At 45.3% G+C, this 25,622-nt stretch overlaps 1 protein-coding gene across 1 annotated transcript; it reads right to left on the reverse strand.

The window, feature by feature from the left end:
* Positions 1-3,063: 3,063 nt before the first annotated feature.
* On the reverse strand, positions 3,064-17,570 carry TMED2 (transmembrane p24 trafficking protein 2). Its single transcript, XM_032168371.2, has 4 exons — positions 17,296-17,570; positions 15,184-15,376; positions 11,048-11,155; positions 3,064-4,580 (listed from the first exon to the last, which is right to left on the reverse strand). The coding sequence occupies exons 1-4, from the start codon at positions 17,473-17,475 to the stop codon at positions 4,456-4,458; spliced, it is 606 nt and encodes a 201-aa protein (XP_032024262.1). The 5' UTR covers positions 17,476-17,570; the 3' UTR covers positions 3,064-4,455.
* Between the last annotated feature and the right edge of the window lie 8,052 nt (positions 17,571-25,622).

The following is a 25,622-nucleotide window of genomic DNA, read 5'->3' on the forward strand; positions in this document are numbered from 1 at the left end:
CTCTATGAGGGCCTATCTCCTCCACCTATGTACATGGCTTGCTCCTGTTGAGGCTCTGAAAACGAAACTCCAAAATGAAGGCCCCAGAGGCAGCCTCAGAAGCAAGTTTCTCTCTGACCTTCTGCCCCCTCTCTGATCTCTGATTCTCTGAGGCTAGCCATAGAAACTCAAGAATCCCTCTTGCCCATGACGGAGCATAGAAACGGGAATCCCTTTTCTCCAAAGTCAGCCATAAAACCTAAAAATATTACTCTTTCTCCACCTTTCTGTGAAAAAAGTGGCCATAAAGAAATTACCGGCCAGGCACGGTGGCTCACGCCTGTAATCCCAGCACTTTGGGAGGCCAAGGCGGGCAGATCGCAAGGTCAGGAGTTCAAGACCAGCCTGGCCAATATGGTGAAACCCCGTCTCTACTAAAAATACAGAAATTAGCCGGGCGTGGTGGCGCATGCCTGTAGTCCCAGCTACTCGGGAGCCTGAGGCAGAAGAATCGCTTGAACCAGGGAGGTGGAGGCTGCGCTACTGCACTCCAGCCTGGGTGACAGAGTGAGACTCAATCTCAAAAAAAGAAAAAGAAAAAAATTATCTGGGCTAGGCGCGGTGGCTCGTGCCTGTAATCCCAGCACTTTGGGAGGCCGAGGCAGGCGGATCATCTAAGGTCAGGAGTTTGAGACCAGCCTGGCCAACGTGGTGAAACCCCGTCTCTACTAAAAATACAAAAAATTAGCCAGGTGTGGTGACAGGTGCCTGCAGCTACTCCAGAGGCTGAGCTACGAGCATCGCTTGAACCTGAGAAGTGGAGGCTGCAGTGATCCTAGATCGCACCACTGCATTCCAGCCTGGGCAACAGAGTGAGACTCAAGTCTCAAAAAAAAAAAAAAAAAAAAAAAACGCTAGACACGGTGGCTCACGCCTGTAATCCTATAACCCTAGCACTTTCGGATGCCGAGGCGGGCAGATTGCCTGAGCTCAGGAGTTCGAGACCAGACAGTGAAATCCCGTCTCTACTAAAAATACAAAAAAAATTAGCCAGATGTGGCAGTGTGCGCCTGTATTCCCAGCTACTTGGGAGGCTGAGGCAGGAGAATGGCGTGAACCCAGGAGGCGGAGGCTGCAGTGAGCCAAGATCGCGCCACCACACTCCAGCCTGGGCGACAGAGATAGACTGTCTCCAAAAAAAAAAAAAAAAAAAATTATCTGACCTCCTTTGTTTTGCTTGTAGTTCTAAGACCCCATTCCAGGAAGGGTTCTTTCCCCTACCCAGAAGGAAAGAATGCTGCACAGAGAGGCTGAAAAGAATCCAGACAGGCCTTGTTGGGCTTCCCCACTCAGTCTATGAGCATTAGATCATGCCCTTCTTGTCCAGTCCTATTTCTACTCAGCTGTGCATATTTTGTTGAGCCTAAGCATAAAAATAGTTTTCCCTGTAACTTTGGGTCTTAATTCTGAAGGTTCCTTTGTCATGTAAAAGCATAACCGAATAAATTTGTATCACTTTTCTCCTATTAATCTGCCTTTTTTCAGTTGAATTTTTAGAGAAAACTGAGAGCAAAGGGGAAGTTTTCCCTTACACTCCCTTACATTCCACTTGGACTTTTGAAATCACCTTCTCAGTGTTACCTTCCTTTCTGCATCACTGAAACTCCTACCCTGATTTATGTTCCCTTCTTAGCATTTACCATTATCTCCTTCTCGACACACACACACACACACAACTTATCAGGTTCATCTCTGCCACCAAAATGTAAAACCCACACTACCAGGGTCTTTTCTCTATCTTCTTTATCCCAGGGACTATCACCGTAGCACACAGCAATCACTCAAACATTTGTGGGATTAATAAATGGGAATACAACTCATGCAGACTGCAGTCATCTCAAATTAAGTAAAAGACAACAGCCTGAAGCCACATTTTCAATGAAATGATCATCACATTCTCAAAACACCTTTGACAACTTTTATAAAATGGGACTTCGGCCAGGCACGGTGGCTCATGTCTGCAATCCCAACCCTTTGGGAGGCTGAGGCAGGAGGATCACTTGAGCCCAGGAGAATGAGGCCAGCCTGGGCAACATACAGGAGACTCTGCCTCTACAGAAATAATTTTTTAATTAGCTAGGCGTGGTGGTGCATGCCTGTGGTCCCAGCTACTTGGCAGGCTCAGATGAGAGGATCACTTGAGAGGTTAAGGCTCCAGTGAGCCATGTTTGTGCCACTGCGCTCCAGTCCAGGTAACAAAGCAAGACCCTGTCTTTAACAAACAAAAAATGTAGTCCCAGCTACTTGGAGAGCTGAGGTGGTAGGATCACTTGAGCCCGGGAGGTTGAGGCTTCAGTGAGCAGAGATCAAGCCAACCTGGGAACAGAGTGAGATCCTGTCTCCAAAAAAAGAAAAGGTGGGGGACTTCACAGACAGTTCTGAAAGCAAAGGCACAGGGAAATTACATATCTGTGTGTGTCTTCTGGGCTCTACTACCTACTAGTTTTCTGACCTTACGACCCTTTCCAAGCCTGTTTTCCTCTTCACTTCCAAAATGATTTTACCCAAGGTAATGGCAGTTTTGAAGCATGAATAAGACAGACCAAGTAAAGTGCTTAGTACTAGATGGAGACATTACACAGTACTCAATAAATGGTAGCTGCTTTTATTACCAGCAGGCCGTTAGTCTCACAGAGGAAGAACAGTTTCTACACGTGGTGATCTAGTCTCTGCTTCCACCTTTCACTCTCTTATCTGTGGCCTTGGGCAAATCATTTAATCTGTCTTTAAAGCTATTTCCCACATTCATAAACCACGCGGGCAAGTGAAAATAATTCAACCCTTTTTTCCCAAACAGAAAAATACTTGAGATTTTAGCACTGATCCATCAGAGAAGCCACACTGGAAAACCTATGCAGAAAACCTTGGTACCATTCACTATCCTCAAGTTTATAGTATTAAAAAGTAACAGACATAATAGGCATAAATACTCAGAAAACATGGACATGTCTCATGTCAAATAAGAACAGAAAGTTGGTGTGTAAAAACTGTGGATTAGCTATCAATATATAAAACACAGAATACTGTTTTTAAAAAGAATTGTTTATTTACCGAACCTGGGGCATATTAGATACAACCAATTTTAGATTTACATCTTTTAAATCAATTTTGAAGTGTTTCACACACAAAAAAAAACTTGGCATGCAACAGTTGTCCTAAGGTGAAAGTCACCTCATTAATAAACTGTTGCAAGTGTTCTCACCCAAGGTGGAAAAATGGTTTATCCTGAACATGAAAACCTGTAACAAATTTAAATTAATTATATAAAACTCGTACTTGTAGTTTTCCCCTTGCAAAGATCCAAAAAAAAAATGTACAAGTAACTAATATGTATCAGTCACAACATAATCCTGGATCATCCCCATACCAAAACCAGATGCTCTTTTAATTTTAAACCCATCATCAGAGAACAAGAGAAAGTAATTTCATTTTACTCAGAACAAGATTCACATGTGCCAAAAAAGAAAGAACCAAAAGAAACAAAAACCCTAATGCTGACACTGATGTTCAGTACCCTACACAGTGGCCCAAAGGCCACTGATCAAAAATAAAATAGTGGCTGTATATCACTGAAATGAAATCCAAGAGGCTTTAACCCTTTGGCATCAGAAATCCGGACTTTTCCAATTGTGTAAATGCTTATTTCTTACATGCCAAGAGTGGGAGAATGTGCCAGTGTGGAAAGAAAAAAAGCCACCACTCACTGGGACACCCAGAGAATTGGCTTTAACAGACAATTAGAGGGTTAGGCAGAAACCCAAAAATGGTTATTAGCTGCTTGTGTCATCAATTTAAGTGGAGATGATTGAGTCCTAAGCTACTTGTAAAAATGTATGCAGGAAAATGTAAGCTGAGTCATAGTTTTAAAGCAAAACAAGAAAACAAAGTATGAAAGTACCCAGCCTGGCAGCATATGCCCAAGTCAGAGAGCTCTGCCATTAGGACAGGCAGAAACCGTCAAGATTCAAACTGCTGTTTCTCATAAGGACTCAACAAAAATGAATCTTTACTGACTTGAACCACAGACTGAGGGAATCCAAAGAATGCAGTCATTTTAGTAAAGTACTATCAGGCTTTGTGCTGATTTCCTGAACAAACTGCATTATATTATGAAAACAAAAGGAAAAGAAGAAATAATAAAAACTATACTCCCATATTTCATTTACAGTGTTTGAGTTCCTGGAAGGACCTATATAATGGAGGCAGCATTCAAACAAGAAGTTATGCCAATCAACTGTCAAATTTTCACTATAATTTTCCTAAAAAGGCGTTTTCCCCCCAATATCTATTAATCACAAAGAAACATAAGTTGTGAATGTACAGTTCAGAAAATAAAAATGGAGAAACTAATGACATTATGACCAAGGTGTTTGGTAAACAGTGAATTCTGAGTTGGGATCATCAGGAAGAGGCTTTTTAAACAACCCTCCGGACTTCAAAAAATCTCTTCAGATAGTAGATCTGTCCCAATGTCATGGCAACTAGAACAAGAGCTTCAAAGAAGGACCACAGGACCACTCTGCTGTTTGTGTTGTCGTTGACTGTTGAGGACAAAACAAACAAACAAAATTTAACAATTCTCCCCCCAAAAAACATAGGCATCATAAATATTCTAGTCTTCACTCTGTGTGAAAGTAATATTGTGTACACCACTCATAGATGTTCCTCAACTTAACGATGGGGTTACAGCCCAATAAACCCAGCTTATGTTGAAAATACATAAGTCAAAAATATATTTAATACACCTAACCTAGCAAACATCATAGCTTAGCCTAGCCTACCTAAAACATGATCAAAACATTTACATTAGCCTACAGTTGAGCAAAAGCATCTAACAACAAAGATTATTTTATAATAAAGTGTTGTATATCTCATATAAGTTAAACTGCATTTTATTATTATTTTATATTTTATTTATCAAGTTAGTGAACACTGCACTGAAAGTAAAAAACAGAATGGTTGCATGGGTACTTGATGCTCAGTTTCTTCTGAATGCACATCACTTTTGCACCATCATAAAGCTGGAAATTTCTAAGTGAAGTCATTGTAACCTATGGGTCACCTATTCTCTAAATACTTTTGTCTCCAAGCAACTCAACATACTCCAAAGCAAAGACTTTTTTGTTTGCTCTGTTGCCCAGGCTGGAATGCCATGACACAATCATAGTTCACTGCAACCTTGAACTGGACTCAAGCAATCCTGCCACCTCAGCCTCCTGAGTAGCTGGGAGTACAGGTATGCACCAGCCCATCTGACTAATTTTTTCTGTTTTTGTAGAGAAAGGATCTTGCTATGTTGCCAAAGTTGGTCTTGAACTCCTGGCCTCAACTGACCCTTCTGCCTCAGCCTCCCAAAGTAGAAGCAAAGATTTTTAAAAGAAATCTTAAAGATTCACTGGGTACAGCCAAGTCCATTCTGCTTGTATATGGGGAGCAGAGAAGAAAAGGTGACTTGCCCAAGGTCATAATTCTAGGGTTAAAACCCAGTCCAACCATCTTTCTCCCTCACCATTGAAACGTCCTGTATTAGTATCCAATTTGCTGAATCAGAAAACTGACTTCTAAAAAAAATTAAGGAATTATTTCAAAATCACCGTTATCCAAAATGCAATTATTTACAACGTCAAAATATGGCAGTCTGAGTGTCTTTTTCCCAAAATATGTTACAAATATTTGTTGAGCACCTATGTACTTGGCAATTGTTCTCAATGGAAGAGGTTACTCAGTTATATGGATCAATACTGACAGTTACTACCAGACCATCAAATACAAGACAAACTATGCTCATCTGTCCTGCTGTCAAACTAAGGATTTGATCCTTAAAGTAAAATCCACACCTACTCTATATTTACTATACTCAATTTGTTACATTCAAGTTTCTGATCAAATTCTTTTTATTTACGTATTTTTTTTTCAGTCAGAAAAAAAAATTTTACATTCACTGTCACCCAGGCTGGAGGGCAGTGGCGCGACCTCAGCTCACTGCAACCTCCGCCTCCTGGGTTCAAGTGATTCTCCTGTCTCAGACTCCTGAGTAGCTGGGATTACAGGAGCACACCACCATGCCCGGCTAATTTTTGTATTTTTAGTAGAGATAGGGCTTCACCATGTTGGCCAGGCTGGTCTTGAACTCCTAACCTCAGGTGATCTGCCTGCCTCGGCCTCCCAAAGTGCTGGGATTATAGGCAGGAGCCACCACGCCTGGCCAAATTCTTTTTATTTTTATTTATTTATTTATTTATTTTTTGAGACGGAGTCTTGCTCTGTCACCCAGGCTGGAGTGCAGTGGCACGATCTCGGCTCACTGCACGCTCCGCCTCACGGGTTCACGCCATTCTCCTGCCTCAGCCTCCCTCCCCAGCAGCTGGGACTACAGGCGCACGCCGCGACGCCCAGCTAATTTTTTTGTATTTTTAGTAGAGACAGGGTTTCACCGTTAGCCAGTATGGTCTCGATCTCCTGACCTCGTGATCCGTCCGCCTCGGCCTCCCAAAGTGCTGGGATTACAGGCACGAGCCACCGCGCCCAGCTCCAAATTCTTTTTATTTTTAAATGTATTTTATTTTATTTTTTTTATGTTTTGAGACAGTTTCACTCTTGTTGCCCAGGCTGGAGTGCAATGACGTGATCTCAGCTCACTGCAACCTCCACCTCCTGGGTTCAAGCGATTCTCCTGCCTCAGCCTCTCAAGTAGCTGGGCTTACAGGCATGTACCACCACACCCGACTAATTCTGTATTTTTAGTAGAGATGCAGTTTCTCCATGTTAGTCAGGCTGGTCTCGAACTCCCGACCTCAGGTGATCCACCCACCTTGGCCTCCCAAAGTGCTGGGATTATAGGCATGAGCCATCACGCCTGGCCAATTTATTTTATTTTTTTAAAAAACAGTCTCGTGTTGCCCAGGTTGGTCTCAAGCTCCTGACCTCAAACAATCCTCCTGCCTCAGCCTCTGAAGCAGCTAAGACTACAGGCACAAGCCATTGTGTCCAACTCTCCAGTCAAATTCTATAGCCTTAGCTTTTAATTACTATGTAGGCCGGGCACAGTGGCTCATGCCTGTAATCCCAGCACTCTGTGAGATCGAGGCAGGTGGATCACGAGGTCAGGAGATCGAGACCATCCTGGCTAACATGGTGAAACCCCGTCTCTACTAAAAATAAAAAAAATTACCCAGGTGTGGTGGCGGGCACCTGTAGTCCCAACTACTCGAGAGGCTGAGGCAGGAGATGGCGTGAACCTGGGAGGCGGAGCTTGCAGTGAGCCGAGTTTGCACCACTGCACTCCTGCCTGGGCAACAGAGCAAGACTCCATCTCAAAAAAAAAAAAAAAATTCTATGTAGTGTTTTTTCTGCAAATGGCCAACATTAAAAACAATTACACTATAATCCCAGGACTTTGGGAGGCCGAGACGGGAGGACTGCTTTAGCTCAGGAGTCAGAGGCCAACCCTGGGCAATATGGAGAAACTCAGTCTCTACAATACCAAAAAAAAAAAAAAAAAAATTAGCCAGGTGTAGTGGCACATGCCTGTAGTTCCAGCTACTTGGGAGGTTGAGGCGGGAGGATCACTGGAGCCCGGGAGGTTGAGGCTGCAGTGAGCTATACTGTCACCACAGCACTACAGGCTGGGCAACCGAGTAAGACCCTGTGTCTCGAAAAAGAAAATAGGGCTGTGCGCGGTGGCTCACGCCTGTAATCCCAGCACTTTGGGAGGCCGAGGCGGGTGGATCACAAGGTGAAGAGATCGAAACCATCCTGGCCAACATGGTGAAACCCCGTCTACTAAAAATACAAAAATTAGCTGGACTTAAAGATTCACTGGGTACAGCCAAGTCCATTCCGCTTGTATACGGGGAGCAGAGAAGAAAAGGTGACTTGCCCAAGGTCATAATTCTAGGGTTAAAACCCAGTCCAACCATCTTTCTCCCTCACCATTGAAACGTCCTGTATTACTATCCATTTTGCTGAATCAGAAAACTGACTTCTAAAAAAATTAAGGAATTATTTCAAAATCACAGTTATCCAAAATGCAATTATTTACAACGTCAAAATTTGGTGGTAGCGTGTGCCTGTAGTCTCAGCTACTCAGGAGGCTGAGGCAGGAGAATCGCTTGAACCCAGGAGGTGGAGACTGCAGTGGGCTGAGATAGCACCACTGCACTCCAGCCTGGGCAACAGAGCAAGACTCCATCTAAAAAAAAAAAAAACCAGAGAGTCTGATAACAAGAAAATAGGCCAGGCACAGTGGTTCATGCCTGTAATCCCAGCACTTTGAAAGGCAGAGGCAGGTGGATCACTCGAGCCCACGAGTTCAAGACCAGCCTAGGCAACTCCTGGGTTGAAGTGATCTCAGCCTCCCAAGCAGCTGGGATTACATGTGCCTGGCTAATTTTTGTATTTTTAGTAGAGATGGGGTTGCACCATATTGGCCAGGCTGTTCTCTTGGCCAGGCTGGTCTCGAACTACTGACCTTGTGATTCGCCTGCCTCGTCCTCCCAAAGTGCTGGGATTACAAGCATGAGCCACTGAGCTCGGCGTAATTTTTGCATTTTTAGTAGAGACCGGGTTTCACCATGTTGGCCAGGCTGGTCTCAAACTCCTGACCTCAGGTGATCCACTGCCTTGGCCTCCCAAAGAAAAATGCACCTTTAAGTTTAAATAGAACACATTGAAGCACAATAACATCAGAATATATAGTGATCTGGGACACTGTCCCCATGCCACTCATATATCAGCCTGATCTAGAAGCAACACATTATTATTACAACACTGTAGTGAAAGGGTCTCATTATGTTCACTGCTGAGAAGTGGGTCCTACAGGAAGACTCACAAAAACAAAACATGATGGGAACCATTTGCTTTGTAAATTTAAACTGAATACCTATTAATTCAATTCTAGAAATTGCTAACACTTTTAAATATGAACACATAGCTCACTATTTGTGAAACAAATACAGGAGTATCTCCACTCAAATCATGGGTGAGAGAACAAGGTTGGACACCCTAAAGACTGGAAGACATGTGCTTCCTCTGGCCACTGTGTTCCCAAGAACTTCTATAACTTGAAAGCCATCTGGTCTGAACCAGTTAAAATTGCAAAGTAGAGGAACTTGCCCTCTGAGTTAGTTCAGTGACCTTCCAACTCCAGAATGGGCTGTTCCCCATCTGGGAACAAGGTAACCAATGCATGGGTCCCAACAAGGTAAGAGAGAAAAAGTGAAGATCCCAGTTGGTGAGATTAAGAGTGGAGGCAAGGAGAAAAACCGTGAGGCAAGAGGCTGTAGTACTTGTAAACAAGCCTTGGTCCATAACATGCGCCACTCCACTCCTAAAACAAGTGGAGATGAGGGGAGATCTCTAGGCTATTACATTTACACACCTTCCTGCCAACACAAGCTGATGTCTGTGCTCTAGATCCTGAAGATTTGTTTCCATAAGTAGCAAGAACAGATTTAAGGGTGGGAAAAACAGAAACCACATCTGGAAGAAATTCAAGCTGTGCTTATCTCTTTGAGTCACTCTTCACTTCCTACTCCAGTCTCAGAACAAAGATTCCTGACATAAAATCACTGCCCTTAAGACAAGAGCTTGCTCCCAAGCAATCCCCTGCCTCAGCCTCCTGAGTAGCTGGGACTACAGAGATGTGTCACTACGCCTTGCTCTTTTTCCTTTTTTTTTTTTGAGATGGAGTCTCGCTCTGTCGCCAGGCCAGAGTGCAATGGCATGATATCAGCTCACTGCAACCTCCGCCTCCCGGGTTCAAGCAATTCTCCTGCCTCAGCCTCCTGAGTAGCTGGGACTACAGACGCGTGCCACCATGCCCAGCTAATTTTTGTAGTTTTAGTAGAGACGGGATTTCACCATGTTGGCCAGGATGGTCTCAATCTCTTGACCTTGTGATCCGCCCACCTCAGCCTCCCAAAGTGCTAGGATTACAGGCGTGAGCCACTGCCCCCAGCCACCTTGCTCTTTTCATCTCCCCAAGAACTACCTGGAGGATGAAAACACTGAACAATGGTGTGGCCCTGAACCTAATCAATGGAATTGGTCTGTCTGTCAATATAGTACCTCTTAATTTTAAATGCAAAAGCCAGTTTTTAATGCTCTATCCAGTTCTAAACAGACTTTTCCAACCAAACACAAGATTTCAATCATCACTGTTTCCACAGAAAAATACATTCCAAGTTCCCAACTTACAAACTTGAGGACCCAAACTGATCTTCACCTGGTGACTTGCCTGTACTCATGTTTTGGTGTTTTCTATTCTAACTATATTAAGCTTTACATTTTAGTAAAAAGGTTAAATCTCAGCATCTAGTATTAATCCCACTGGCACATAAATTTCAGGTATGTGATTAAAAACCAATGCAATACGCATTTTACAACATTTTTCCCTTCTGATTTAAGAAAACAATTAGCTTACACCTTAGCTCACCATATATTTTTAAAAACACAAACTTTTTTTTTTTTCCCCTGAGACAGAGTCTAGCTCCGTTGCCCGGGCTGGAGTGCAGTGGCCCAATCTCAGCTCACTGCAACCTCTGCCTCCTGGGTTCAAGTGATTCTCATGCCTCAGCCTCCCGAGTAGCTGGGACTATAGGTGCACGCCACCACACCCAGCTAATTTTTTATTTTTTGTAGAGATGAGGTTTCACCATGTCAGCCAGGCTGGTCTCAAACTCCCAACCTCAGGTGATCCGCCTGCCTCAGCCTCCTAAAGTGCTGGGATTACAGGCATGAGCCACCACGCCCGGCCAGAAAACCAAACTCTTAAAAACTTGTACTAAATCGTAATAGCATTTTCTGGTTTAGAATGAATGTCCCAATAATAAACTACAAAGCTCCACACACGTGTATGCTCAAAAAGTATCTCGTGTAGGTACACTTTTAAAGCCAATGCTTTCACATAAAATTTGCAAAGTTTCCAAATGAGGAAAATACAAGCAAGCTGTTGAGTAAAACAACCTTCACCATCAGACACTGCTGCAAAGTGACGGCATTCACTTACTGGCTCTGTGTATCCTCTCCCGGACTTCCATGTATTCCTGTTCGTGCTTTACAGCTGTCATCGCCACTGCTAGCTCATTGATCATTTCTTCTAGCTTGTTCTGGTGAGCTACAGAAGGATTTGAAAACAAAACACATTTGTCAATGTCTTTTTTTTTTTTTTTTTTTTGAGACAGAGTCTCGCTCTGTTGCTCAGGCTGGAGTGCAGTGGCGCTCAATCTCAACTCACTGCAACCTCTGCCTCCCAGGTTGAAGCGATTCTCCTGCCTCAGCCTCCGGAGTAGCTGGGATTACAGGCACACGCTGCCACACCCAGCTAATCTTTGTATTTTCAGTAGAGACGGGGTTTCACCATGTTGGTCAGGCTGGTCTCAAACTCCTGACCTCGGGTGATCCACCTGCTTCGGCCTCCCAAAATGCTGGAACTACAGGCGTGAGCCACTGCACCCAGCCATCTTTTTTTTTTTTTTTTCACGACAGGATCTCACTCTATCACCCAGGCTTAAGTACAGTGGTGCAATTATAGCTCACTGTAACCTCAAATTCCTGGGCTCAAGCAATCCCCTGCCTCAGCCTCCTGAGTAGCTGGGACTACAGGGGTGCGTCACTATGCCTGACTACCATTTTATTTTTATTTTTATTTTTATTTTTTTTGAGACAGAGTCTTGCTCTGTCACCCAGGCTGGAGTGCAGTGGCACGATCTCGGCTCACTGCAAGCTCCGCCTCCCGGGTTCACGCCATTCTCCTGCCTCAGCCTCTCCGAGTAGCTGGGACTACAGGCGCCCGCCACTACGCCCGGCTAATTTTTTGTATTTTTAGTAGAGACGGGGTTTCACCGTGGTCTCGATCTCCTGACCTCGTGATCCGCCCGCCTCGGCCTCCCAAAGTGCTGGGATTACAAGCGTGAGCCACCGCACCCGGCCTTATTTTTATTTTTTAGAGACAGGGTCTCGCTATGTTGCCTAGGCTGAAGCAATCTCTTTTTGAAAAATACTTATAAAATATAAAATAATATAAAATAACTTTTCAAAATCCTCAGAGAAGGCCTGCAAAAGAAGCTACTTTTGAAATGGTTCAAACATCAATTTGGACCACTGATATGAATCATGTCAATTTAATTCTCAAAGCATTTTTAAAAGTCCCTTCCCAGTAGAGAGACCTCTTTCAGGGTAGGAAACATACTATATAATGCTTACTAAGGAAAGGAAAACAACCCCAGGAAATTTCTTCTAATGAAATGTTGTTATGTGAAGTTCACTATACTGACTATTAACTACAGAAAAGTAGTAAAACACTGAGGAGAGGGGACTAAGAGCACAAAATAAATACGTGTATTTTTAAAATGTAATCCTACAAATAATAAAATCTAAGAGTCATGTAACTCTAATATTAATTAAGGAGCAGCACCAAAACAGACTTTTAATCTCTATGAAGCTGAGCAGAGAAAAACATTAAAACGCTCTTAGGAAAATCCATATCAACTCAAACATTCTTCTTTGACAAAGTAATGGTTTCACTATAGTGGGGAACAACAGGCAATGTAAGTAGAGAGACAAACCCTTAGCGCCACAAGTTTTCAACCAGGCATCCTCTTGAACAAAAATACACACAAGGCACTGTTCTGAAGAGTAAGCATGTGCATCTAGGTAGTGCCACGTTATGAGAATGAACAGACAAGCAGGAGAGAAACAGCACCAGGAAACATTCCTGGGAAAGGGGGATCTCTTCATCCCTGCCCAAGACTGGGTCTCTTCTGGGATTCCAGATTCTCGCAGACAACCCCAAGTTTCTTAGGAGAAACCAAGGACCTCTACGATTGAAGGCAGCTGAATTGGAATGTCAAACCGTCCCTCACTCGAAATTTCCCTTTGGAAGCCCCATGCACCACATGGAACTGATACAACAGGGTTTCTCAGCAGTGGCATTGTCTCCATTTTGGACCAAATGCTGTTCTATGCCGTGGGGCACTGTCTGATGCACTGTAGGGTATTTAGCAGCCTCCATGGCCTCCAGCCCTAGATGCCTGTAGCACCTACCCCCCCAGTCTTCTGAATAAAAAAATGCCTCCAAGGCCGGGCGCGGTGGCTCAAGCCTGTAATCCCAGCACTTCGGGAGGCCGAGGCAGGCGGATCACGAGGTCAGGAGATCGAGACCATCCTGGCTAACATGGTGAAACCCCGTCTCTACTAAAAATACAAAAAATTAACCAGGCGTGTTGGCGGGCGCCTGTAGTCCCAGCTACTCGGGAGGCTGAGGCAGAAGAATGGCGTGAACCCGGGAGCCGGAGCTTGCAGTGAGCCGAGATCGCGCCACTGCACTCCAGCCTGGGCGCGACAGAGCGAGACTCCATCTCAAAAAAACAAACAAAAAAAAAAAGCCTCCAGATATTGCCAAATATCCTGTAGGCATCCTCACTTGAGAACCACTGCTTTAGAGGAAGGCTTGATTTGACAGCTGCCATTCAGTGACATTAACAAGCAAAAGCAAGAATTTTGGATATATGTTAAAAAATTATCTAAGAAGTTCAATATTCACATTCATCAACCAACATTTTCAAACTATTTAAGTAGGATCAATCTCCAGAAAATAAACCAAAAAAGCCTTTCAGAACTCCTCATTCTCCCTGAAAATTAGTCAAGTCCTACCCTATAAGTGGCCCTGAAAAATGAGCGCAGGAATTACTAAGTAGTAGGACTCTCTAAATTCTATAGATTTCAAAATCTAACCAAACAATTCAGCTTCTTTATGATGTTAACACTCTACTAATACTCAGTATCTGGGACAAATGTTACCATGCTAATAGTATACTATGAAATGTGTGAAACAATGACTAGCTTCAGAAACTCTGGCATGCACTGTGGGGGAAAAAAAAAACAAAACACCACCAAATGTGCTGGCTCCCGGTAAGCAATTTATTCAGAACCACCATGAACCAATCAGGGTTTATTACTGGTAACCTGAGCAATGAACAATCTAACTGCAACATATGGCTAAAAGAACTCTTGTCTTCATAGCAACATATGGCTCCTAGAACTGCATTTCATATCCAACGAAGCTTCAGGTTAGGAAGTCTACAAAATGACTTTCTACAAAGTCAAAGGCACCATTTGCTATGAGCTATGTTTAATTGGGACTTTTGTCCCTTTATCATTGAATTTCTACTCTTTAGCATTCATCTTATAGAACAAAGATGTTACTACTAAAATGGCAACTGTGTTTTCAATGCTATTAGTTTAAAATAACCTAACCTATACCTCCTGTCAACTAAATAAAAAACCACCAAAAAAAATAATCAATCCAATTAGTTGTAGGGGTTTTTTAAGAGAAAAAAACACTCTCATGCCAACAAACTGAGGTTAGAAAAAAGAAAGCAGAAATTAGACATTAGCAAACAAAAAGATGCAAAAAGGATGCTGTCAAAATGCAATCCACATACCATCCCAGGTATCTCCACCACCTAAAGAAAAGTTAAGATATCTCAACACAAAAAGAACCAACAAAAAGTTTAGCTAAACTAGTCATGTATACAAATGAGCAAATAAAGTATATGCCAGGATTAGCAAATAAACAGAAAAAATAACCAAAGACACATGGAACCTACATGCTCACAAGAGCACAAAATGACTAAGAAAACCTGTTAGAAGAGACAAATGTAAAGAACAAAAAAATCCCAGCACTTCAGGAGGCCGAGGTGGGTGGATCACCTGAAGTCAGGAGTTTGAGACCACTCTGGCCAACATAGCGAAACCCCGTCTCTACCAAAAATACAAAAATTAGCTGGGCATGGTGGCGTACACCTGACGCTACTTGGGAGGCTGAGGCAGAGGAATCGCTTGAACCCAGGAGGCGGAGATTGCAGTGAGCCAAGATCACGCTACTGCACTCCAGCCTGGGCGAAAGAGCGAGACTCCATCTCAAAATAAATAAATAAAAGAAAAAAGAAGAACGAAAAAAAAAACACTAGCCTCAAGAAACTTTTTTATTAATTAGGAGACTTGCAAAAAATAAAAAGCATATTTCACAAAAAGGTTCTGGTTAAGAAATTAAAAAAAGTACTCCACTCAGACAGGTAAAAATGTATAGGACTAAAATTAGCTCTTGGAATGTGATATAAATCTTCTGAATGTTCATCTCACCTTCTGTTTCCATGTCTTGTCCTTTTGGAGCCTCCCCAATATCAATGGTGAACATCACTATTTTTGGAGTCATAGTGGACATCCGGTTACTAAAACAAAATTTGTATGTTCCATCCATGTGAGCAGCAAATGTGTATTTCCCACTGGATTCTCTGTCTCCTTTGTAAATTCCTTTGTTATCTGGTCCTGTAATCTGGAGGCAAGAGAGAAATGCATAAAATGTCACAAAAGATTAAGTCATAGATTTTATAAGTAATGTCTAACGGCATTAAGAAATTCACCAAGAATATAGCTGGGCATGGTGGCTCACGCCTGTAATCCCAGCACTTTGAGAGGCCAAGGCAGGCAGATCACTTGAGATCAGGAGTTCAAGACCAGCCTGGCCAACATGGTAAAACTCCGTCTCTACTAAAAATACGAAATTAGCCGGGCATGGTGGCGCACGCCTGTATTCCCAGCTACTCAGGAGGCTGAGACAGAAGAATCGCTTGAAGCTGGGAGGCAGAGGTTGCAGTGAGTCAAGATCGTGCCACTGCACTCCAGCCTGGGCGACCGAGCCAGACTTCGTCCAAAAAAAAAAAAAAAAAAAAAAGAAATTCACCAAGAATATGTAACTTTCACTTAGCTTCACTTCGGTAAGTGATAATAACCATTTTGGGCTGCAATTCTCCCACTTTATAAAATAAGGGTTGATTTAATGGCTCTCTAAAACACCTTTAGGTCCTGACATTTATGTCTTATTTATCCTTATTAAACCCCTCAGAAACAGAAAGCTCACCTTAAATGTGGTCTCTAACTGGCCTAATATCACCAACAAACATGCAACTGTGACTGACAGCAAAACTCAAGAAAAAAGAAATCTCTTTAAAATGAAGAATTTCTGCATCCCTGGTTGACATCTTGATTGCAACCTCATGAGATACTCCAAGCCAGAACCACCCAGCTAAGCCTCTCCATAATTCCTGGCCACACAAACCATGAGAATTAATAAACGTTTGTGGTTTTTAAAAATATAAACAAAATGAATTTTTATCAAATTTCAAGGTTTTCCAGATTACTGCCAAACAGTGAAGGAATTCTGCTTTATCTGAGATGTCTGAAGGCTTAGGGTAAAGGACTAGCCTGGAAATGATAAGACCCAAACTCTCATCCCAGTCTGCTACAAATCAGCTGTTAGGCTGTGATCAAGTCAGTAGCTCTTTCAAAGTACATGTCACCTGCGTAACTTCGAGACTGGAATAGTTGATCGCTAAATTCTTAGTTAAGTCTAAGAGTCTCTCCCTTCCGTTATCCTCTTATTTTTGGATTTCACTTGTATTGTGTAACTTGTACCCAGCCCTACTGAGTACACTGTCAAATGGAAACTCCTTAGACCCAATTAATCATGCTAGCAGGTGAATTAAAATAAAAACTAGCGACACATCATTCTTTTGGTTTACAAAACATGGGTGGAGATTTAGGGACTGGTGGTTTCTTAAATTCCCGTCTTCTCCTGGTACTTCACTGCACTGCTTACTCCTAAAACGCATGACCCAACTCCCCATCTCTCCTAGGCAGAGGAGACTAAACGAGGTAGCTGGAGGCGTAAGAGTAGTACCTGAAGGTTGCTTCTGTGAAAAATAAACACAACGCGAAAGTATGCCTAGCATTCAATAGGTTTTTAAATCCTCAATCGATTTTAATCTATTTTTTGGAAAAGTTTAAGTGCCACGTTCCAGCATTAATCCGTAACACGAAGGAAGGCAGGTGCTAACTGGATCGAGACCCGCCACCAGCTAATCGCGACTAAGAAGCGCCTTTGGGGCCCGGCCTGACGCGGCGCCTGATTCACAAAGCTCGGCGAGAGGTTCCAACAGGAACCCGTTGTTCAAGGAGACAACCCAAAGCAACCACGCATGCCGAAGGAGCCCCCAAGGGATCCCGGAATCCGGGCAAGTCGCGGGAAAAGGGGCCGTTAGGAGGTCGCCGTGGCCGGGGCGGGGGGGTGGTGGCCTGGGCTTCTCCAGAACTCGGACAGCGACTTCCAAGCCCACTCCCCACACAGGCCCCAGGTGCCACCAATCCCCGAGCGGCCACGCGACCAAGCCTCAGCCGCGGGCAGCTAGCCCGCACCTCCACGTCGATGTCCAGGAAGCCGCCCTCCGCCACCTCGAAGATGAGGCCCATCTTGGTGCCCGAGGTGACCCGCTCAAAGAAGCACTCCTCAGCATGCGCGTCGATGCTAACGAAATAGCCCGAGACCGTGGCCAGGAGAGCGGCCAAGAGCACCAGCAGTTCAGCAAGCGTCACCATGGTGGGGCTGAGGCCGAAGCCAGGACCCGGACTGCGGCCTCCAGAGCCGCTGCCGCCGCCGCCGCCCCGCTGCCTTCTCAGCCACCGCCGCCTAAGCTCCGCCCCTTCCGCCTGCGCCACCAGTGGGGGCTGATGCGGGCGCAGTGGATTGGCGGGCTCCCGCAGCTGCCACGTAAAGGAGGCACGGCAGCCGCCGAGGGACAAGCGACTCTGCGCAGCCCGAGCCTGGACGGCGGCTCCGAAGGACCAAAAGTTTTTCCCAAGTCCTTTCTCGTCCAAGCTACAGTTCACGTGGACTTCCGAGGAAAACGACGGTGTCCGGAAGCCCCTGCAATGATCTCTTAGGATTGTCCAAAAAGATGGCGAAAGATTTGCAGGCAGCGATAGAAGTTGAGGGAATGTGCGGGCTGAAACTAAGGTTTTTTTCTTTTGTTTCGTTTTTGAGTCAGAGTCTCGCTCTGTCGCCCAGGCTGGAGTCCAGTGGCGCGATCTCGGCTCACTGCAACCTCTGTCTCCCGGGTTCAAGAAATTCTCGTGCCTCAGCCTCCCGGGTAGCTGGGATTACAGGCGTGAGCCACCACGCTTGGTTAATTTTTGTTTTTTGTTTGTTTGTTTGTTTGTTTGTTTGTTTGTTTGTTTTTTGAGACGGAGTCTCGTTCTGTCGCCCAGGAGTGCAGTGGCGCGATCTCGGCTCACTGCAACCTCCGCCTCCTGAGCTCAAGCGATTCTCCTGCCTCAGCCTTCTGAGTAACCGGGATTACAGGCGCCCGCCACCACGCCCGGCTAATTTTTTGTATTTTCAGTAGAGACAGGGTTTCACCATGTTGCTCAGGCTGGTCTTGAATTCTTGACCGCGTGATCCGCCCGCCTCGGCCTCCCAAAGTGCTGGAATTACAGGTGTGAGCCACCGCGCCCGGCCAATTTTTTTTATTTTTTAGTAGAGACGGGGTTTCGCCATGTTGGCCAGGCTGGTCTGGAACTCCTGACCTCAAGTGATCCGCCCTCCTCGGCCTCCCAAAGTGCTGAGATTACAGAAGTAAGCTACCGCGCCAGGCCTGAAGCCATGGGTTTTGGGGGGTGTTTATTTGTTTGTTTGCTTAGAGACGGGGTCTTGATCTGTCGCCCAGGCTGGAGTGCAGTGGCACGATCATAGCTCACTGCAGCCTCCAACTCCTGGGCAAGTGATCCTTCTGCCTCAGCCAACCCAATAGCTGGGATTACAGGCGCGAACCCCACTGGTTTTTAGGTTTCATGTTGCTTCTCCCACCCCCTCTCCTTCCCGGGGACTGGGGAACGGTGGAGGCTCATAAAGACCTGAAAGGGGCACGAGGGATCCTCCCAGGTTGCCGGAATCTCTAGTATCTTTACCTAGGTGGTAGATACGTGGATGTCTACATTTAGACTATTACATTTTTATTTTATTTTATTTTATTTACATTTTTATTTTTTATTTTATTTACATTTTTATTTTAATTTATTTTATTCTGAGACAGCTTTTCACTCTTGTCACCCAGGCTGGAGCGCAATGGCACAATCTCAGCTCACGGCAACCTCCGCCTCCGGGTTTCAAGCTATTCTTCTCCCTTAGCCTCCCAAGTAGCTAGGATTACAGGCGCCTGCCACCACACCCAGGTAATTTTTGCATTTTTAGTAGAGACGGGTTTTCACCATGTTGGTCAGGCTGGTCTCAAACTGCTGACCTTCAGATGATCCACCTGCCTCGGCCTCCCAAAGTACTGGGATTACAGGCCTGAGCCTCCGCACCCAGCAACTATTGCATTTTATTTTACTGTATGCATGTAATACCTTAACCACACACAAAAAATTACCTTGTTCAAATTTTCCAGAGCTAGAATTCTACCAGTTCCCCAAAGTCTTGCTGTTTCTCCATGCCCCTTAGCCCTTACCAGCTGCTGGAGCTGTCTTTTCATCCTTTGCACCCTGGCATGCTCCTACTCATCCCTCAGAACCCAAATGTCACCTCTTATCTCTAAAATGTTCCTTGACATCCTTCTGCCAAATACTAGCCCCTTCCTCTCTGTTTACAATGCAGATTTGGTCCTAGTGAATTGCAGTTATTTTCTACTCTGCCTCACTCGTGAAGGCACAAGACTTGATTTACGTATGCTGTCCTCTTCAGGCCCTGCCACAGGGCCACAGAAGGACCTCACACATTTCATGTCAATTGAGGTCACTGGACTGACCTGGGAATGAGGAGCTGGGGTTGTTACTCCACTTTTGCACATAGCTGTGTGACCTTGATGATTTTCCACCACTCCTGGCCTCTGTTTCCTTATCTGTAAAAAGGGAATGACACCACAGGCCTTGCAAAATTGAAGGGATTATTGCTTTGAAGACCAACAGGCGATAGGGGGCAGTAGTGTCCCAGGATCCACTTTCCCACTTCAGGTTTCAAGAAACAGGAGCAGCTGCAGTGATGAAGGTTTCCCAACTATGACAGTGTACAGTTGACCTTGAACAACATGGGGGTTTGGGGCACCGACCCCTGCACAGTCCAAAATCCTGGGGTCTTTTTTTTTTTTTTTTTGACATAGAGTCTCCCTCTGTCGCCAAGGCTGGAGTGCAGTGGCACGATCTCAGCTCACTGCAACCTCTGCCTCCTGGGTTCAAGCAATTCTCCTGCCTCAGCCGCCCAAGTAGCTGGGATTACGGGCGCCCGCCACCATGCCCGGCTAATTTTTGTATTTTTAGTAGAGACGGGGTTTCACCAGGTTGGCCAAGCTGGTCTCGAACTCCTGACCTCAGGTGATCCACCCGCCTCGGCCTCCCAAAGTGCTGGGATTACAGGCGTGAGCCACTGCGCCTGGCCTCATTTTTGACTCCCCAAAAACAACTTTTTTATTTTTTGTTTTTTGAGAGGGAGTTTTGCTCTTGTCGCCCAGGCTGGAATGCAATGGCACGATCTTGGCTCCCTGCAACCTCCACTTCCCAGTTCAAGCAGTTCTCCTGCCTCAGCTTCCTGAGTAGCTGGGATTACAGGTGCCCGCCACCCCGCCCAGCTAATTTTTATATTTTTAGTAGAAACAGGGTTTCACCATGTTGGCCAGGCTAGTCTCGACTCCTGACCTCAGGTGATCTACCCGCTTTGGCCTCCGAAAGTGCTGGGATTACAGGTGTGAGCCACCGTGCCCAACCCAAAAACTTAACTATTAACAGCATACTGTTGACCAGAAGCCTTACCAATGACAGTTATTAGCATTTTGTTTGTTTGTTTTTCATTTTTGTTTTGAGATGGAATCTCGCTCTGTTGCCCAGGCTGGAGTGCAGTGATGTGATCGGTTCACAGTAACCTCTGCCTCCTGGGTTCAAGTGATTCTCCTGCCTCAACCTCCCAAGTAGCTGGGACCACAGGCGCCCGCCACCACGCCAGGCTAATTTTTGTATTTTTAATAAAGATGGGGTTTCACCATGTTGGCCAGGGTGGTCTCGAACTCCTGGCCTCAAGTGATCCACCCACCCCGGCCTTCCAAAGGGCTGGGATTACAGGCATCAGCCACCGTGCCCGGCCAATGACAGTTGATTAGCATATTTTGTATGTTATATATATTACATGCTGTATTCTTACAATAAAGTAAACCAAAGAAAAGAAATTGTTATTAAGAAAATAATAAGGACAAGAAAATATATTTACTCTTCATGTAGTGGAAGTGACTCATGGTAAAGCTCTTCATCCTTGTCGTCTTTATGTTGAGTAGGCTGAAGAGGAGGGGAGGAGGAGGGGTTGGTCTTGCTGTCTCGGGGGTGGCAGAAATGGAAGAAGTGGTGGAGGTGGAAAGAGAGGCATGAGAGGCAGGCATATTTGGTGTAAGTTTTATTTATTTATTTATTTAGGGAATTTATTTTTATTGAGATGGAGTCTCGCTCTGTCACCCTGGCTGGAGTACAGTGGCTCAACCTCGGCTCACTGCAACCTCTGGCTCCCAGGCTCAAGAGACTCTCCTGCCTCAGCCTCCCAAGTGGCTGGGATTACAGGCGCCAGCCACCACGCCCGGCTAATTTTTGAATTTTTAGCAGAGACAGGGTTTTACCATGTTGGCCAGACTGGTCTCAAACTCCTGGCCTCAACTGATCTGCCTGCCTCAGCCTCCCAAAGTGCCGGGATTACCGACGTGAGCCACGGTGCCTGGCTAGGTGAAAAAAATCCATATATAAGTGGACCCGTGCATTTCAAACCTGCGTTATTCAAGGGTTAACTGTATTGTTGAACTCAAGCGTTCTACTGGTGATCCCCTACTTCCCCATCTTCCAGACTGGCAGACATCCTGCTTTCCCTGGCATGTCAGTTCTGTAATGTGACTCCAGTGCCTTCAGTGGAGGGAGACAGCCTAGAGGCTCTTCCTCCATCCTTATCAACACATTGATACGCCTGTTTCCCGCATGTCTCTTTCTACTGATAATATCTTTTTTTTTTTTTTTTTTTTTTTGAGACAGAGTCTTGCTCTGTCACCCAGGCTGGAGTGCAGTGGCGCCATCTCCGCTCACTGCAAGCTCTGCCTCCTGGGTTCATGCCATTCTCCTGCCTCAGCCTCCCGAGTAGCTGGGACTACAGGTGCCCGCCACCAGGCCCGGCTAATTTTTTGTATTTTTAGTAGAGACGGGGTTTCGCCGTGTTAGCCAGGATGGTCTTGTGGTCTTGATCTGACGTCGTGATCCACCCACCTTGGCCTCCCAAAGTGCTGGGATTACAGGCATGAGCCACCGCGCCCAGGCTTTTTTTTTCTTTTTTCTTGAGATGGAGTCTCACTCTGTCTCCCAGGCTGGAGTGCAGTGGCGTGATCTCAGCTCACTGCAACCTCCGCCTCCCGGGTTCAAGCAATTCTCCTGCCTCAGCCTCCCGAGTAGCTGGGATTACAGGTGCATGCCATCATGCCCAGCTAATTTTGTTTTTGTATTTTTTAGTAGAGACAGGGTTTCGCCGTGTTGGCCAGGCTGGTCTCGAACTCTTGACCTCAGGTGATCTGCCCACCTCAGCCTCCCAGAGTGCTGGGATTACAGGTGTGAGCTACTGTGCCTGGCCTCTGCTGATAACATCTACAGAGGTTTCCTCTTAAACCAATGGATGCAGCCCCTTTTGTTTTCTATTTTTGTTTGTTTCCTTTGAGACAAGGTCTGGCTCTGTCACCCAAGCTGGAGTGCAGTGGCACGAACACGGCTCACTGCAGCCTCACATTCCTGAGCTCAAGCAATCCTCCCACCTCAGGCTCTGCAGTAGCTGAGACCACAGGCACATGCATCTACACCCAGCTAATTTTTTTGTTTGTTTGTTTGTAATTATTTGTAGAGATGGAGGTCTCCCTCTGTTACCCAGGCTGGTCTCGAATTCCTGGGCTCAAGCAATCCCAAAGTGCTGGGATTACAGGCATCAACCACCACTCCTGGCTTTTTTTTTTTTTTTTTTTTGATACAACGCTTTTTGACTTCCCAAGCAACCCAACTGCAGAAGAATGCCAAGAACAATTTTGATTTTATCTAGAAATTCAATGTTAATTTTTGGCTCTGAACTGATTAAATAATAGTTCTAAGTCCACCTATCAAGGAATGAAAATGCAGGGCTGGGCGCAGTGCCTCATGCTTGTAATCTCAGCACTTTGGGAGGCCAAATGGGGCGGATTGCTTGAGTCCAAGAGTTCGAGACCAGCCAGGGCAGCATAGCAAGACCCCATCTCTACAAAAAATACAAAAAAAAATTAGCCAGGCGTGGTGGCACGTGCCTGTAGTCTCAGCTACTTGGGAGGCTGAGGTGGGAGGATCACCCAAGCCTGGGAGATCAAGACTGCAGTGAGCTGAGCTGTGATGGTGCCACTGCACTCCAGCCTGGGTGACAGAGTGAGACCCTGTCTCCAATAAATAAATAAATAAATAAATAGTGGACATTTTTAGGATCTCAATGGAACACAGTGAATTGTATATTGTAGGGTTTTATTATATAAATCAGGGCACTCAGATTCAAATGCCTTCAGGAATCAGGCAGTTTATATGAATCAGAGATGGCACTGGCATAGGCAATAGGAGCGGGGAGGATTGTGGCAAACTGGATCATAGGATGTCATACCTAAATACATTCAATTCCAATGTCTGAAAACACACTGGTAGCCAAACCAAAGGTGCATCCAGAAGTCACTATGTTTATGGTTTACGTTATAAATGTAATTGACTATGTTATCTGAAATCAGAAAAGAGACAAAGGTAACTAATCACAGTGCTGTAAAATGATGACTATCAACTGCTTGACATATTTCTTTTGACGGCTCTAGTTTTTTGCTGGTTGGTTTTTTGGTTAGCATTGTTGTAGTCATATTTACTCATCAGGTGTTTTTCAACATTACTGTTTCAGGATCTCAAGTCAAATTTACCCAGAGGATCACAGGCTCTTAGGACTTGACAGGTCACCCACAGTAAAGGTGCCTTTTTTTTTTTTTTTTTTTAGACAGAGTCTCACTCTGACACTCAGGCTGGAGTGCAGGGGCGCGACCTTGGCTTACGGCAACCTCTGCCTCCGGGTTCAAGTAATTCTCGTACCTCAGCCTCCCAAGTAGCTGGGATTACAGGTGCAGGCCACCATGCCCAGCTAATTTTTGTATTTTTAGTAGAGATGGGGTTTCACCATGTCGGCCAGGCTAACTCCTGGCCTCAAGTGATCCACCTGCCTTGGCCTCCCAAAGTGCTGGGATTACAGGTGTGAGCCACCATGCCCAGCCTTAAATGTGCATTTTTTTTTTTTTTTTTTTTTTTTTGAGATGGAGTTTTGCTCTTGTCACCCAGGCTGGAGTGCAATGGCGCAATCTCAGCTCACTGCAACCTCTGTCTCCTGAGTTAAAGCGATTCTCCTGCCTCTGCCTCCCGAGTAGCTGGGACTACAGGCGCCTACCACCACGTCCGGCTAATTTTTTGTATTTTTAGTAGAGACGTGGTTTCACTATGTTGGCCAGGCTGGTCTCGAACTCTTGACCTCAGGCGATCCACCCACCTCAGCCTCTCAAAGTGCTGGGATTACAGGCATGAGCCACTGCACCTGGCCAAATGTGCATTTTAAGGTTATCAGCACAGATTGATTGGCATGAGCTCATGTGCCATCAGGTGCATGAATACATTCAACAGGACAAACAGCTGGCACATGGTGGGTACTCCATACATATCTGATGGATAATGAATGAACCTCTTAACTGCCGTCTGGCCCAGAACCGACCAGGTGGTAATCAGCGGTCAGTGAGGTACAACATGAACTGGGCCCTCTCTGCTTCCCTCCCTTTTCATCCTGCCTTATTGAGATACAATTCATATACCATAAAATCCATCCTTTTAAAGTGTTATACGGCAGGTGCGGTGGCTCGTGCCTGTAATCCCAGCATTTTGGGAGGCCGAGGCAGACAGATTGCTTGAGGTCAGGAGTTCGAGACCAGCCTGGCCAACATGGTGAAACCCCATCTCTTCTAAAAATACAAAAAAAAAAAAAAAATTAGCCAGGCGTGGTGGTGTATGCCTGTAGTCCTAGCTACTCAGGAGGCTGAGGCAGGAGAATCACTTGAACCTAGGAGGTGGAGGTGGTAGTGAGCCGAGATTTCATCACTGTACTCCATCCTGGGCAACAGAGCGAGACGCCATCTCAAAATAAATAAATAAAGTGTTACACTTCAGTGGTTTCTGGTATATTCTCAGAGTTGTTCAAATATCACCACTATCTAATTTCTTTTTTTTTTTTTTTTTTTGAGACAGAGTCTCACTCTGTCGCCCAGGCTGGAGTGCAGTGGCGCAATCTCGGCTCACTGCAAGCTCCGCCTCCCGGGTTCACGCCATTCTCCTGCCTCAGCCTCTCCGAGTAGCTGGGACTACAGGCACCCGCCACCACGCCCGGCTAATTTTTTTGTATTTTTAGTAGAGACGGGGTTTCACTGTGGTCTCGATCTCCTGACCTCGTGATCCGCCTGCCTCGGCCTCCCAAAGTGCTGGGATTACAAGCGTGAGCCACCGCGCCCGGCCACCACTATCCAATTTCAAAACATCTCATTGCCCCAAAAAAGAATCCCTGTACCCATTAACATTGGATTCCCCAATCCCTCCTCTGCCCAGCCCTGGCAACCACTATCTACTTTCTGTTCTATGGATTTGGAGTGGAATCATACAATATG

This window comes from Hylobates moloch, unplaced genomic scaffold (assembly GCF_009828535.3).
Source record: "Hylobates moloch isolate HMO894 unplaced genomic scaffold, HMol_V3 SCAFFOLD_12, whole genome shotgun sequence".
Lineage (NCBI taxonomy): Eukaryota > Metazoa > Chordata > Mammalia > Primates > Hylobatidae > Hylobates > Hylobates moloch.